The sequence below is a fragment of the Drosophila melanogaster genome, chromosome 3L (genome assembly GCF_000001215.4).
Source record: "Drosophila melanogaster chromosome 3L".
NCBI lineage: Eukaryota > Metazoa > Arthropoda > Insecta > Diptera > Drosophilidae > Drosophila > Drosophila melanogaster.
The window spans coordinates 13,412,830-13,427,523 of NT_037436.4; the positions used below are offsets into that span (position 1 = coordinate 13,412,830).

At 45.4% G+C, this 14,694-nt stretch overlaps 5 protein-coding genes across 6 annotated transcripts; 1 reads left to right on the forward strand and 4 right to left on the reverse strand.

Annotated features, from left to right (window-relative positions):
• The first annotated feature begins 13 nt into the window (after positions 1–13).
• Positions 14–3,624, forward strand: flr (flare). Of its 2 annotated transcripts, none has more exons than NM_140385.4 (7): positions 14–146; positions 488–609; positions 1,229–1,319; positions 1,508–1,771; positions 1,837–2,891; positions 2,948–3,098; positions 3,166–3,624. In NM_140385.4, the coding sequence occupies exons 1-7, from the start codon at positions 113–115 to the stop codon at positions 3,273–3,275; spliced, it is 1,827 nt and encodes a 608-aa protein (NP_648642.1). In that variant the 5' UTR covers positions 14–112; the 3' UTR covers positions 3,276–3,624. The 2 variants fall into 2 exon arrangements, with proteins under 2 accessions (NP_648642.1, NP_729891.1); NM_168543.2 differs by lacking the exon at positions 14–146 and adding an exon at positions 177–244.
• A 122-nt stretch (positions 3,625–3,746) lies between these two features.
• On the reverse strand, positions 3,747–9,507 carry CG32121 (uncharacterized protein). Its single transcript, NM_001104129.2, has 5 exons — positions 9,493–9,507; positions 7,152–7,296; positions 6,258–6,581; positions 5,100–6,154; positions 3,747–5,027 (listed from the first exon to the last, which is right to left on the reverse strand). The coding sequence occupies exons 2-5, from the start codon at positions 7,263–7,265 to the stop codon at positions 4,574–4,576; spliced, it is 1,947 nt and encodes a 648-aa protein (NP_001097599.1). The 5' UTR covers positions 7,266–7,296; positions 9,493–9,507; the 3' UTR covers positions 3,747–4,573.
• A 983-nt stretch (positions 9,508–10,490) lies between these two features.
• Positions 10,491–11,339, reverse strand: CG33263 (uncharacterized protein; the record flags this gene model as incomplete). The annotated part of the gene is made up of 1 exon (NM_206350.2): positions 10,491–11,339. One exon carries the CDS (start codon positions 11,337–11,339, stop codon positions 10,656–10,658), a length of 684 nt encoding a protein of 227 aa, NP_996072.1. The 3' UTR covers positions 10,491–10,655.
• Positions 11,340–11,741: 402 nt separating this feature from the next.
• Positions 11,742–12,842, reverse strand: CG14106 (uncharacterized protein). The gene has a single exon (NM_140386.2). It carries the CDS (start codon positions 12,761–12,763, stop codon positions 11,750–11,752), a length of 1,014 nt encoding a protein of 337 aa, NP_648643.1. The 5' UTR covers positions 12,764–12,842; the 3' UTR covers positions 11,742–11,749.
• A 219-nt stretch (positions 12,843–13,061) lies between these two features.
• On the reverse strand, positions 13,062–13,844 carry CG14105 (uncharacterized protein). Its single transcript, NM_140387.2, has 3 exons — positions 13,498–13,844; positions 13,260–13,435; positions 13,062–13,204 (listed from the first exon to the last, which is right to left on the reverse strand). Exons 1-3 carry the CDS (start codon positions 13,805–13,807, stop codon positions 13,133–13,135), a joined length of 558 nt encoding a protein of 185 aa, NP_648644.1. The 5' UTR covers positions 13,808–13,844; the 3' UTR covers positions 13,062–13,132.
• Between the last annotated feature and the right edge of the window lie 850 nt (positions 13,845–14,694).

The following is a 14,694-nucleotide window of genomic DNA, read 5'->3' on the forward strand; positions in this document are numbered from 1 at the left end:
TCGATCTTAGCCCACCACTAATCGTCGGCGAACTTGAGTTTGGTGTTTTCATTTATCCGCGGAATTTCGCACTAATTAGTAAAGGCTTCAGGAGCACCGAGAAATCACCAGAATGGCACAACCCCAACCACCGGCGTACGAAAACAGTGAGTTGGAATCCCACAGAGATAAACTGGAGTCATGAATCCGATCCCACTCCGAATGTGATACGTAGAGAGGGGGATGAGTCAACAGGCGAAAAACGGTAAAAGCAGAAAGCAATCGCCGGAAGCACCGTGATTATGCCCATAAATGGGCATAGATGCATATGAAAGACCTTTTTAAGCAGTAAGAGGAGGCGCGTGTGGAGCCGTTGGAGCGACCCCGTTCCCGTTCGCTCCCCAAAAACGAAGCCGCACCCTATTTTCCACCCACTCCAATTTGCCGGCGTTATCTGAGTAGCAGCAGTCACAGCCCATTTCTAATCGAAATAATCGCTTAATTGCAGAAAACATCTACGCAACTCTGCCGCGCACCCAACGCGGCCAACCCATCGTTTTGGGTGCCGATCCCAAGGGCAAGAACTTCCTGTACACCAATGGAAACTCTGTGATCATCCGGAACATCGAGGTAAGCTGATATATGCTGCAGCCTGCTGCTCCGTTCCTGCCATAAATCCATGGCATTTACGTCCAAATGGTGTTTTATTTTTGGACAGGCTGCAGTTTCTGTTGCCAGTTTGTGTGTGCTTTCTGGCTTTCGGGCAGCTGTTCTATATTTATTTATATATATATGTACAGTATATAAGGCGCAAAACACAGATTCCCATTCCACAGGCCAACCGGCAAAACACAGACTGGCACATAGATACATTTCTTGTTTGCCGCCCACGCATCATCATTATGATGTTTTCATCTGGTCAAAGTGATTCTTCACAGCAGCTATGTGTTTGCCTATCTTTCACCCATTGAATCGGTATAAATTCAAAATATTTCCATGTTTCTTTGTCTTTTGTCCCGATAATCCCGCCACTTCTATGGTATCTTTAATGATCAAGAAATAAAATCTTCCGCCAAAAGATATTCAGGTTCTGGAAAATGAAATGTTAATGAAGGAAACATACATAACAAATTCAAAACCAAACACCTATGTTCATAATTAGGATCCCATTTACCATTAATTTGTTTTAATTTGCTAAAAGTGTCTCTAAAATATGTATGTATGCTTTTCCCTTTCTTCCGCACCATAGAATCCAGCCATTGCCGATGTCTACACGGAGCACTCGTGTGCAGTGAACGTGGCCAAGTACTCGCCCAGCGGATTTTATATTGCATCTGGTGGTAAGTCTCGCCCAGCAATTTCACACTTGGAGCACCCGGCTTTCGGCAACAGAGCATAAAAATCGTGACCACTATGAGTCACGCCACGGTCATGATTAGCATTTCCTTATTTGGAGCGGTTTCTTTATCTTATCTGCGGTTTTGAAGCGAGCAATGTTATTTATTTGGCTTTCTCCTCTTCTCACCAGACGCCTCCGGCAAGATTCGCATTTGGGACACGGTCAACAAGGAGCACCTGCTTAAAAATGAGTTCCAGCCCATTGCAGGACCCATCAAGGATATTAGCTGGTCGCCAGACAATCAGCGCATCGTTGCCGTGGGTGAAGGACGCGAACGTTTCGGTCATGTCTTTATGTCTGAAACCGGCACGTCTGTGGGCGAGATCAGTGGCCAGTCCAAGTCTATTAACTCGGCGGACTTCCGGCCAGCCAGGCCATTCCGCATTGTTACGGGTGAGTTCACATAATAGTCCCAAAATGCAATAAACTTACTTACACACACACACTTGTTATTACAGGCAGCGAAGACAATACTATCGCCGTGTTCGAGGGACCCCCGTTCAAGTTCAAGATGACCAAGCAGGATCACTCTCGCTTCGTCCAGGCTGTGCGCTACTCGCCCGATGGCAAATTCTTCGCCTCCGCCGGCTTTGATGGCAAAGTCTTTCTGTACGATGGCACCAGCTCTGAACTGGTGGGCGAATTTGGATCTCCTGCCCACAAGGGCGGCGTTTACGCATTGGCCTGGAAACCAGACAGCACCCAACTGCTAACCTGCTCCGGCGACAAGACGTGCCGCCTTTGGACAGTGGAGTCGCGCGAGCTGGTTAGCGAGTTTGTGATGGGCACCACTGTGGACGACCAGCAGGTGTCCTGCTTGTGGCAAGGAGACAACCTAATCACCGTCTCGCTTTCGGGCGTGATCACCTACCTCAATGTGGCGGATCCCTCGAAACCGCTGCGTGTGGTGAAGGGCCACAATAAGCCCATCACCGTGCTGGGACTGAGCGATGACCGCAGCACCATATACACGGGTAGCCACGATGGCGTGGTGACCAACTGGAACTCGGGCAGCGGCACCAACGATCGCATCACGGGCACTGGACACGGAAACCAGATCAACGGCATTGCCGCCTGGGGTGACTTTGTCTATACCTGTGGCATCGACGACAGCCTACGCCAGTTCAGCGTGGAGGGCAACTCCTACACGGACTATGTGGTGAAGCTTAACTGCCAGCCACGTGGCTTGGCCATTTTGCGCAACGAGAACATCATTGCACTTGCTTGCATCAAAGAGTTGACTCTCGTGCAGGACCAGAAGAAGATCTTTTCGCTGCCCATTAAGTACGAGGCTAGCTCGATTGCCGTTAATGCGGACACTTCCGATGTTGCTGTCGGCGGGGATGACCAAAAGTTGCACATCTACACCCTGAAGGGCGGAGTATTGGAGCCCAAAGTGGAGCTGGATCACTTGGGAGCTGTCACGGATGTTTCTTATTCGCCGGACTTGAAGTATTTGGTGGCTTGCGATGCCCATCGCAAGGTGGTGCTCTACTCAGTGGAGGAGTACAAGGTATTAAGGAATCATAAATGTCTTAATTCCATTACTAATCGAGTGTATTTTAAAAGCCTGCACACAACAAGGAGTGGGGCTTCCACAGTGCTCGCGTAAATACGGTGGCCTGGTCGCCCAACTCGCTGCTGGTTGCTAGTGGATCATTGGACACTACTATCATTATCTGGTCCGTGGCCAATCCGGCCAAACATACTATCATCAAGAGTAAGTATTTCAAAAAGAGTAGTAAGCTTTAAGCGATATCTGACATATTGTTTTCTGCCCACTCCAGATGCCCATCCGCAGTCGCAAATCACTCGGTTGGTCTGGCTGGACAATAACACTGTGATCTCCACCGGACAGGACTGCAACACCAAGGTGTGGCACGTGGAAAACATTTAAATGCGCCGGCCGTGAAGCATATTTTTATACTTATCCAGGGAGAGCAGCCAGCAGCGCCCTGGCTTCATTTCATTTAAGTGCAACAGTTTACATTTAGATATTTATGTCTTTTTCCCCGCCCTCCCCGCACACCTCATGTCATGTCTTTAATTTTAAGCCAAAAGTGTTTGCTAATCATCATATCATGGATATTCAACTACTTTGCCCCACTATCATTTTCGTATGTGTTTTTCGAACAATTTTTATACTACTGGAACTACGAACTACGAAAGGAAACACAAAGATATGTAAAGTACGCCAGCGTACATAAATTATTGTATTATGAAATGAAATATACTAGTTTTTGCATAGCTCGCCGATTACTTTTCTCCATTTGGTTGCGATCGGGAAAATTAGCTAAACACGCACAATTTCTTTGGCTTCTTAAACATTTATTCCTTTGAAAATTGTGTTTTTTTTTTTTTTTGGTTTGGTAGGTCTTCACCCTGTCTTTTTGTGTGCAAGTGTGTGTGCGTGTTCAGGTGTATAATTACAATATTTATAAAAACTTGGCTTAGATTACTAGAATGTGTGGACGTGTGCTTGTGAGAGAGCGTGAAAGCGAAAGGATTGTGTTTGTAACTTGCAGTTTGAGAGCCTCGGAGGTTGCTAAAGTTTCAGAAAAAATAAACGTAAATTGTGCTAAACGTAAGTACATAAATTAAGATAGCTAGAAAGGCGCTCGAGTGCAGAAGACGAAAAACGAATTGCGCTAATTATCACAGCCGGGTCTAAGACGTTGGTTTCGGTGGGACTAAAAGTTGACATATTCATATGTTGGGCACCTCATGAGTGGGTGATGAAAATTGGCTCCTCTGACATTGTTAAAAAATCCGATCATACTTAGTGGTAAAATAATGGGGCTAGATGTCAAAAAATAACGAAGAGCGTAATCTTTCTTACAAAAATCAAAGTTTGAACTTGAGATATTTTAAATATACTTTCAATACAAAAAAACATTTTGAATATGCAAATTTAAATGGTTTTGCAAGTGTTTTCAAAATGATATTATTAAGCTTGATTACGCTTGCTGATTAAATATTTTTGAAATTGGATTCGAAGTTCGGAAACATTGAAATTGAAATAGATTCCACCACCCTTGAGCGGATTTACAATTGGAGTCAGGGATCAGCCCTTTCCTTCCACCACTCATCGGTCACCCAACAATATGCGTGTGCATGGGTGGGCGTACTCCTTGTGTCTGTGTGCGTGTTTGTGTGGTGAGTTGAACAAATCAAAAATATTCAAAAAAATTATCCTCAGGTGGTTGACGCCGATGCCTCTACACCGGTCGCCTCTCCGTTGCTCGCCGTCGGTGGCTCCCGCTCACTTTTGATGCTCGGTGGCGCTTCGTGTGCCAAGTCTAGCGATGGTTGACCAGAAGCTGGCGAGGATTCGGCCACTGCTACGGCTGCTGCAGCAGCAGCCATCTGAAATTGATTGGGCAGGAAAAGGTACGGATTCCTTGCCTCCTGACCCGAACATCCAAGTGTGGTCGCTGGAGCTGGACCCACATCGCCACTGGTGACCGTGTGACTGGCGCTCATGGACATGGGCGTGGAAGTGGGCACAGTGGTCGCTGCTAGCTTGGAGACCCTCTTCCGGCGAGCCTCGTTTTCACATGGCGATGGCGCCCCAGGATGTCGGTAGCTAACGTGCTTGCGCAGGGCATCCTTGCTGCGGGACACATGGGAGCAGACATTGCAGGCATACCTGATGGAATCGAAAAGTAATTCCAAAGGTGACTTCTATTGTTTTATAACAATTAAAATTCAGACCACTTACCGAACATTCTGATGGGTTTCGAGGTGGACGCGCAGGTTGTATTGGTTGCTCAGCTGCTTGTGGCAGATGAAACAGGTGGCATAGAGCTTCGAGTTGGACGGCGGCTTGATGGGAGCGGTGGCCAGCGACTTGTCGCGGTCGGCGCTCAGCGAGAGCAGATTGGGCTCCGACTTGGCGCTGACCAGCGCCATTCCGCCGGCGGCCGCTGCCGCTGCTGCTGCCGCCTCCCGCTGATACTGTTCGATGTGGAGCTGCAGCTTGGCATGATCCTCGGCCGAGATGTAGGGCGATGGCCCGGGTTGCGGGTGGTGGTGCATCTGCGCCGCCTGCTGGGCGGCAGTCGGCGTGACTGCTGCACTATAAAGTGGTGGCTTGCTACTATAGAGTTGACCTTGGCCGAGAGCGCTGGGGTAACTAGCCGAGGAGCACTTGACCACCGGCAACTGAGGGGAGAAGTGTGCCATGGTCGGGGGAGCGAGAGTTACTGGTGAAGTGGCCACAATGGGATTCGGGTTGGAGCATTCCTGAGGCGACTTGCTACTGCTACTGTTGGTCGTCGATGAGGATTTTGGATTCTTTAAAAGGCTTTTTTCCAGTCGCCTAAGCTCCTTCGGCGGACTGTCGCCCTTTAGCCTCTTGGAGCCAAAACAGTCCGTCTCCAGTTGATCCTCCTGCATCCCGCTCTGGTAGAGCTGACATTGCTGCTGATACTTGGCCAACAGCTCAGTGGTCTTGTTGAGCGCCGTCTGCGAGAAGTTGAGTGGTTGGGGCAGCAGACTGGGGTAGAACTGCAGTGATTTAAAGAGATTCTCCAGGGGCGTGGTGCCCATTCCACTGGAGTTCACCGATCCCAGTTTGTTGGCCAGGAGAGGGGTGTTAAGTGCTGCACTTGGTAGCTGGGGCAGGGGGAGTGAATGGCTTGGGGTAGGCGTGTGGGAGGGCGTAAGGGTGGGGGTGGGCGTGGGCGAGGGTGTGGTGGGACGTTCAAACTCAGAGGACTTCTCATTCGTCGTATCCATGTAGGAGCCACCTCCACTTCTCGCTGTTTTTGGTAACTGCTTGGATTTATGAGACCAAAGAGAAAGGCGTATGAGTTTCAGGGAAAAACTACAAGTTTATTTAAATTATCTAACTAGATCTTGCACTTGAGCTACTCACATTGTTGTTCTGGACATCGGCCAGTCCCTTGATGCCCAGTGTCTCGGCCAGGTTGAGCAGCATCGGTATCTGCTCCTCGTATACATTCACCTCTCCGGAGTACATGAAGGTGAGCAGTGAGACGATGGCGCCGAAGCTGGCCCCTGGTATGATGATGACTGGATGGTTACTGGCCTCTAGAGCCCGGAAGATGTCCATAAAAAAGCTGCTGCAGGCACTCAGTACCACGCGATGGGCCCTCAGTTGGCGTCCCTCGGCCGAAATGGTCACATCCGTCAGATGGGATTGGTCCAGCAGAATGGGCAGAGTGCTCAGCAAACTTGTCTGGAAGGGATCAGAGGGAATGGGGTTGGGGATGTGAAAAGTGCTCATAAGTGGGTCACACGATCATAAAAATACAATTTCCTGGGCCCCATGATGCTCCTCTGTCTGCGGTGTAACAGGGGACAGGGGTTGGCTGCAGCTGCTTTCCAACTTTTCGATTTACTCGCTGTGGAAATTCTTTGGATTTTGGCAATTGCACGAATCTGTTCATTTATGTGACACACACACTGAACACTCCTCCTCACTACTCTTTGTCCATTTGGCTGTTTTGCTATTTTGGACAGCCAGTTTCACCGCTGCCCCGCTTTCACCGCATTACACCCTTTGGGCCGAAACACAAAAATTGTCACTATATGAAAATGCGGAAAACTATGTGTGAATCTGTACGTATAGGGGAATGTGTTTGGATAGATGGATCCTATATATAGATGCGGCGACATTTTACTTTCGGCCTGCTCGCTTCACTGAACGATGTCCAGTCCATTCTAATGGATCTTACTTATGAGGTAATGTTGAATATAGTCCCCCCACAAATGAAAATTCAAATGAATTTTATCTGGAGGATCTCACCTGATGGTTATGCCATCGCAGGCAGAATTGCTGTTGGCTGTCATTGTGCTGCAGCTGCTGATCAAAATGATGATGCTGCGGTTGTCTGGCATTAGTGCTATTTACATGTTCCATAATTCATTTGGGTTTGGATCACATGGACCAGCTGCAATGGAAGTAAGGGGGTAAATGCAATTAGTGAATGTGCAAGATGTCGGATGTCGGAGAGGTAAACAAATTCTATTCGCCTTGCCCCAGCCCACTTGGCTTCTTTGTTTTCGTTTCTCATAATTTGTTTGTTTGCATTTCGGTTTGTTTATTTATTGAACGTTTTGTCACACACACTTTTCGTGTCCGCTCTTCTTGGCCGCCTAGAAGAGCGTCTGCACCACGAGGCGTATACGTATTATGTCGTAGCAGTTGGCTTATTACTCATACGCCCCGTTATGCGCAATCTTGCGGGTCGCGGAGGTTGTTTGTCATTGGGGACCGGGAAACGGCATAATTTGATTTAATGACAGCCTGATCCATCTTTAGATTGCTGCCAGCTCCTCCAAGGTATCCGGATTGTCGAGTACTCCTCTATGTTTTGATGACCAAGTCAACGGGCTGATTTACTCGGCCGTTTCGGTGAGTGCCCAGTTGACGAATCGGAATTACAATAAAACAGCACACACACAGACGCACAGACACGGCCAGTGTTATTTGTGTTCTTTGCTGGCAATTAAACCAAATTTATTTAAATAAAATAAGTTTTCCTTGGCTGGCCTGGCCTGGGCGATCTGATCGCAGTGCCACTGTGGGTTTCTGGGTACACTATAAATTTGGCAATTTCCATTGTTCGGATCGCATGTGATGCACTGGGCGGGCGGGCGGTTCACACTTTTGTCCGAGGGCTATTTATAAGAAGCTAGTCCAAGGAAGCTGGGGTGGGTATGTCGGTATGTGGGGGATTTTGGGGATTTCTCGGTCTATGCTGCTGCTGCTGCTGCTGCACCGACGACCATTGGAGGCCCCCCAAAAACAGGCAGCCCGGCCAATGCAAATCCGCAGCGAAGTGACAAGTCCGAGTCTTTTGGTTTTCTTTGCACTTTAGCTAGCCCAGCGTGCAATTGTTGGACGACGGAATTTTCTTCATTCCATTATGTGTGCACATGGGACTGAGAATCGCATCTAAGCATTTCTCTATTGAGAGACGATGGATGGTGGAGGTTGCCTTGCCATGCCATGCCTGATGGGGTACAATGGATGCCTGGCTATGGGATTGGAGGGATGGGGATTGGGGTGGATGGCGACTCGAGATGGAGGGTCGGAGGAGGAGCGGCGCGGCCTTTTTGGCGCTCGTTCACACAAGAAAGTGTTGTCGTGACAGTCAGGCAGCCTTCTTTTCCGTAACTCTTTGGTATTTCGCTCAGTTTTTACTTGATTTTCCGAAATTAGTTTTTCAGCCTTTCAGCTCGGCACCTCCTTCTCCTGTACCGTCCTCTGGCTGTTGTTTTAAATAGCCATCCAAAAAATAAAGATCTGTGCTAAACGCTCTCGCCATGCTGTCTATTTTGATTTGTTGTCCAAGTGCCTGCCTTTTGTCATCCATGGCAATTCATTCCAAAGCACCTCGCAATCGTTTTCATTTCGATTTGGATTTGGCTTTGCCTTTAGCTTTGGTTCATTTCGAAGCTATTTCGTTGATGCGTAATATTTTACACATAATCACTCATACGCCTCGTTGAGAATGTCGAGGGAAGTGGATAGAAAATGAAATCATGCTTAAGCCTTCGCTGCGTTGCCTTTGTTATTGTTGTTTAACTTTCATTTGTTCCATGAAATGTGGCGCACATAAATTTGATGTCAACGCTGTTTTTTTCCGAGAGGTATTTGAATTTCAATATAGAATTCGCACGATCAGCGGTATATGTGAATCACGCATAATCCAGTGGCCCAGCATATCTGCCCCTGGGGAAGTCTAATAATAGAGCTCTATGGCTAACCCTTATGGTTGAGGATCTCGAATTGACTTCTTTTATGCTAATGGGATGCTCGTGGCGATCATCAAATTGAATATTTTCCCTCAACTCATGTTATTTTATGTAGTGTTTTTATGACACGCAGTTTGTTTTTTATCTATCTTTCACATTGAAGATCTCCTTTTGTGCTCGCAGCGACATTACACAATTTACTTGAATAATTTAATCACTCGGTTCTATGTTTATCACTGGGTTCTCGTTAAACGAATCCTTCACATTTTTGTTTTATTTATTTTTCTCTTTTTCTAGCTTTTCACACATATTTTGCTAATGCCATTTTCCCCGCGTCCGTTACGAATTTTCCCTTTCGCGATTTTCGCGACGGGACAAGCGTGCACCTTTGTTAACCGTTTGCTGCTCGCATCTGAAATGAAAAAATCCGAAAATGTTTCAATTCTTTCGGTTTAGTTGGAGATTTTCTATTTTTCGAATGTCCATCTCTTGACAATTTTCCTCTATCTTGTGTTGCTGTTGTTGGTGTTGTAGCTGCTGCTGTTGCTTGTTGGTGTTGCTGTTGGCCCAAATGTTGTTGCTGCTGCTGTTGCCATTTGTTTAGCGGATTCGAATTTGGCTCTCAGCATGTCGGGCGGATCCGTTTGTCGCCCGATTCCATGTTCTTTAATTAATGAGCAGGCCGCATCGGCGCAGCGAAGAGAAATCTCAGCGGTTTTGTACTCGCGATCAGTGTGAAGCCTCTTGGCCAAAAATTAATTGGCTGCCCCGCAGTTAGTTAATCAAAACATTTGCCAGTGGCAAATCATCATGAGGGCATCATCATCATCATCATCATAATCAGGAACTGCGACCACTCCGCCACTAGACACAATTGACACGACTGGCCGACAGGCGGAGGAATTTGTTGGTGCAGCGGCGGCTGCTACTGTTGCGGGATCGTGTGCATTATTAATTTGCAATAAAATGTGGAAGCGGCGACAGCAGTTGCCGCCGTTTGAAAATTGCCCGCCGAAAATAAATTCATATACCTGCGCGTTGGATTTGTGAATTATGCCTGACAAATACAAATGGAACCGCCAGATGGAGACGCCGTTGGTCATCGGGCACCCAGCACCTTCATTATGCACTTTTCAATTCATTAAAATGCCACAAATACTTATTTATTATTGTCATCTGTGCGCACCTCGATTTGGGTTAGCAGCCGCGTAGCTTGGAGGCTGTAAATAGCTCAATGTGTATATAAGCCCTTCACTCAAGGATAATTCCTTACATAAAACGTACGTTAAATGTCAAAGTACCACTAACAACTATCTAGTTGACTGACAATGCAAATGCACACGTGATTGCTATGTACACTCTAAGAAAGAAAAATAAAGTGCATACAGGAAATTATTCATTTATTTTTGATTATGATCAAAGTTAAAGCCTCATCTTAAGAACATATAAATAAATGTATAAAAGTTAATAAAATGATTTGAAATCAACCTACAGATCGCCTAATCTAATCTAATTTATTTAGATCAAAGTTGAGCTTCTAAAGATAAATCTAGTAGCTATAACTAAAGCACTGAGCCTCGCTGCTAGGCTTGCATTGCTTTGTAGGAAAGTCCCAGCCATACTTGTAAGGACATCTCACAATGGTCAGATAGCCGCTGAGGCACCTGTAGTAGTACTCGCACCGCTGGGGATGAGGATGGTCACCATCTCCGGAAATGTCGCAGTGCGGCCTTTCCTGAGCTGGAGAGGAAGGCTTTGCAGATGGGGAGGATGGCGTAGCAGATGTAGTCGGTGGCTCAGTCACTGAAGGAATTGATTCTGTAGGGGTTGTTGTAGAATCAGCTTGGAAAGTAGAAGAGTCCGCAGATCCTGTAGAGGCGTAATCAGAAGGCGGTGTTGGAACGGGAGTGGTTTCTTCGATCCCGCTCTGCTCCTCACCAGTAGTTTGCTTATCGGGCTGCTCCTCAGTCTGGACTGAGTCTGAGTTCCTTAGACACACACCCTCATCATCAAAGGCACACTCTTGGGTTCGATCGTCAAAGTAGGTGGACTCGGGGCAGCTGTCTCGGAAGGAGTCTTCTCCATTGCAATAGATGTATGAAGCGCAATCTTCGATGGCCATGACAAAGGTATCCAATGGAGCATTTGCGCACTGCGGGAAAACTTCGGCTTCAATTGAAGTGAGATATCCTGCCAGGATCAGCAGACAATGCAAAGATAGTTTAAATGACATGGTGCTATTCAGTTGGTTCACTTTATTGATAGAGATGAGGTTTGGCGATCCCTATTTATGGCAATTTTCAAGCCTCATTGCGAAACTCTTATCGTTACACTTGTGGTTGATATCTTCCCAAATAACATGTTGCCAATTTTTATCTTTCTACCAATAAATATGTCAAGGGCGTCCAATGACTTAGTTGCTATGATAAAACAGTACCAAGGTAAATATTGTACTTTTAGACATTTATACTCTAGAAAAGAGTGGTACTTTTTACTATATTATTTACAATAAAATATTAGATAAATAAAATTATGCCTTGTATCACCTTTCCCAAAGATTTCACCTATCAACTTGAAGTGGGTTGAAAAACTCAAGAACCTTTAGAATTCTTTGCAAGCAATATTGAGAATAATTCGTTTTAGCTAAGCATTTATATTTGTTGGCAATTTTTGATAAGCGATTGTTCCAAATTGTGACTCTGGCTTCAAATACACATTCGTCAGTGATAGCCTGCTGAGATCGTAGTCCAACACATCCAATTGCTGCTCCAGTTGTCTCTTGAGATTCCGGACTCGCAATGTGCCCACGGTAAGTGGCAATCGGTTGTATTCCGCAATCAATTGATTTTGCCGCTTACGGACGGCATCCATTAGCACCATTCTCTGCTCACTGGTTAGCAGAATAGGTTGGGATTCCTCAGGTGAATCCGTTTGAGAATTCTCCGGTAGTTGGACTTCCGCTTCATTCCGCTGGACCTCTACAACTGGTAGCTCTGCACAGGACTCTTGCGAGTGTAAGCTTAGTATATCGTCTGGGTTAACATCCACCACCTCGGGAATGTCCATTTGGCGGACCCTTGGAGAACTTGCCTTGATGGATTGCGAGCAGATCGATGCCTCATCATCCTGTTTTCGGCTGGAAGAGACACAATTGTCCAGGTAATTTAAACCGCCGGGCAAAATGCCGAACGTGTTAGCTAACGGCCGGTGCATTGTGCATTGCCCCGGCTGATAGCCATCGCGTTGTTCCGGCATTTTGCCCAACTCAAAATTGGACGCAGTCCGTCGCAGTCGTAGCCTTTCGTCCAGAAACTGTCCTCCCCTGCCGTCCGCAGGATCGTCGCCCTCGCTGCGGGATTGCAAGTGGGTATGAGTCTTCTCCGAGCACTTGAGCAGGGCGGCACTGAGAAACCGCTCATCGCTGATGTCCTCCGTTTGAATCTGCTTCTCGGATAGCTTCCGTTGACTGGGAACAACTTTTGGCCCTGTTCCGCCATTCAAGCCCCTCTGAGTAGCGGCCAAAAGTAACCTCACTGGTCCGCAGCATCTGGCCATGGACGAGGCGGTGGGCATCTGGTAGTTTGGAGACGCCTGGCTCACCATCATCCGGTTCTCGCGGAGAAAGTTGCGTGATGTGCCCATCGAAGCCCGTTTCATGGCCACGAGAATCGAACAAAACAAGAGATGAAAAAGAAAAAGAAACAAATATAAAAACAAAGAACGTCGGTTATTGTTTCGGGAGCTACAAAATTATACTGAAAAATGATGCTCAATATTATTTATCAATGAAGCTTTAGGCAAAACGGGATCTGATCTCTTTCCTTACATGCAAACCAAACATTGAAAACTAATCAAAAATCAATAAGATCGCATCGTATTGAATCCAAAATATTTTCTTGTTTAATATTGCACTATTTATAATTTGATATTTAACAAAAGGGTTTGAATGTGTTTTCTCATTTTATTTTTTTATTTATTAACAATCCAGTAACTCATAATCTCATGAAAATTCAACTGCATAACTTGCTACTTGAGTTGATCGAATGCCTGACGGAGCATTTGATTGCAGAGAGCTGCATAGGGATTGATTTCCACCAACTGCAAAGATAGTCGTATTAGATGTAATTTATAGCGTAATTATTATCTCAATAACCTGTTCTCTGGCGAATTTACTGCCCAACTGGGCTGCTGCCTCGAAATCGGCACGAGCCGCCTCCAAGTTATCCAGTTTACGATAAAGGACACCTCGCTGACAATGGGCATGGCACTTGGTGCGGGTCTGCTGATCATTGGCCAGTTCTAGGGCTTTGTTTAGGTCATCGAGGGCCTCTATAAACAGAAATATCTGAATGAATATCTGTATTCATAACCGTTTACATTTTCTTACTAACCCTCATCACGTTTGGCTAGGCGTAAAGTTTGTGCCCGATTATTAAGCACGGAAGCCCTCTGGGCTAGATTTAATGATTGTTGAAATAGTTCCAGTGCTCCATCAAGCTCCCCGCTTTCGGATAAGGCGATGGCTTTTAGCTCCAGTTCCCTGGAAGCTTTGATAGCCTGGGTATCCGGCTCCTCATCCTTCAGGTCGGATTCAGCGGGAATTAAGTTATTTGTCTGTAGGCTGCTAAGCTCGAGGGGATTGAAAATGGAATCGAGCACCTGCTGATCATGGGGACTTAACGTAAGATTGGCCTGCGGCATGCTACGATGTTGTTTACTTTATAAGTTCGATCAAACTGATCTGGAAACACACAAAATAGTTGCGGGAGAACGAAATGCAAATGATGTCGTCCAACCTGTTCAGTTAGCGAGAGAAAAACATATTCGAAACAAGAAAAGTCGCTATAGTCGTGTTTATCAACTGGGAATATCTGCTATTCACTGCTTTTTAAAATTAAAGCAATCAAACATTGTAGTATAATATTTTGGTTGATTAAAATTAACTTTTAATCGTGTTTTTTTTCAATTAGTTTTCTAAATAGTTAATATTACGTCAACAATATTCTACTTCTTACAAGCAAATAACAAAAAATGTACGAAAAAAATAAACATATATTTTTATTTTCAAATATTTCATATTAACGTATCTGTGATAGATTTCATTATGGTTTCCAAGATCTAGTTATAGTTTTCCATAAGTTATTATAAGTTATTAACTTATGATTGATCTTTTTTAATGGCGTAAGTCTCTTTTCCTTCACAATATCGCCAGAAGGCCCTTATCGACAAACTATTTCAGCATTAGATCAACCTTTTTTTATTATGAATTCTTCTCACTCTTGGGATTAAAATTTGTTTACATGTGTGCACATTTTTTAACACTAATTTGATAACTTTTTAAAGCACAGTCATAGAACTTAACGACGATAAGCTGACCTCGGTTTTCGTTTGGCTTTAATGATAAGCCTTTTTAATATGTATAATTACCCTGAGATCCAATTGTTTATTAATTCACCTTATAACTGCACTTAAGTTGGAAACCAAATACTTAATTTGAGTTCATATGCGGTAAAGTTCCTTAAAATTACACAATTTTGTATCATGAACTGAAAATCTGTTTCCGTAAGAATTGGTCTTACATCTTCTAA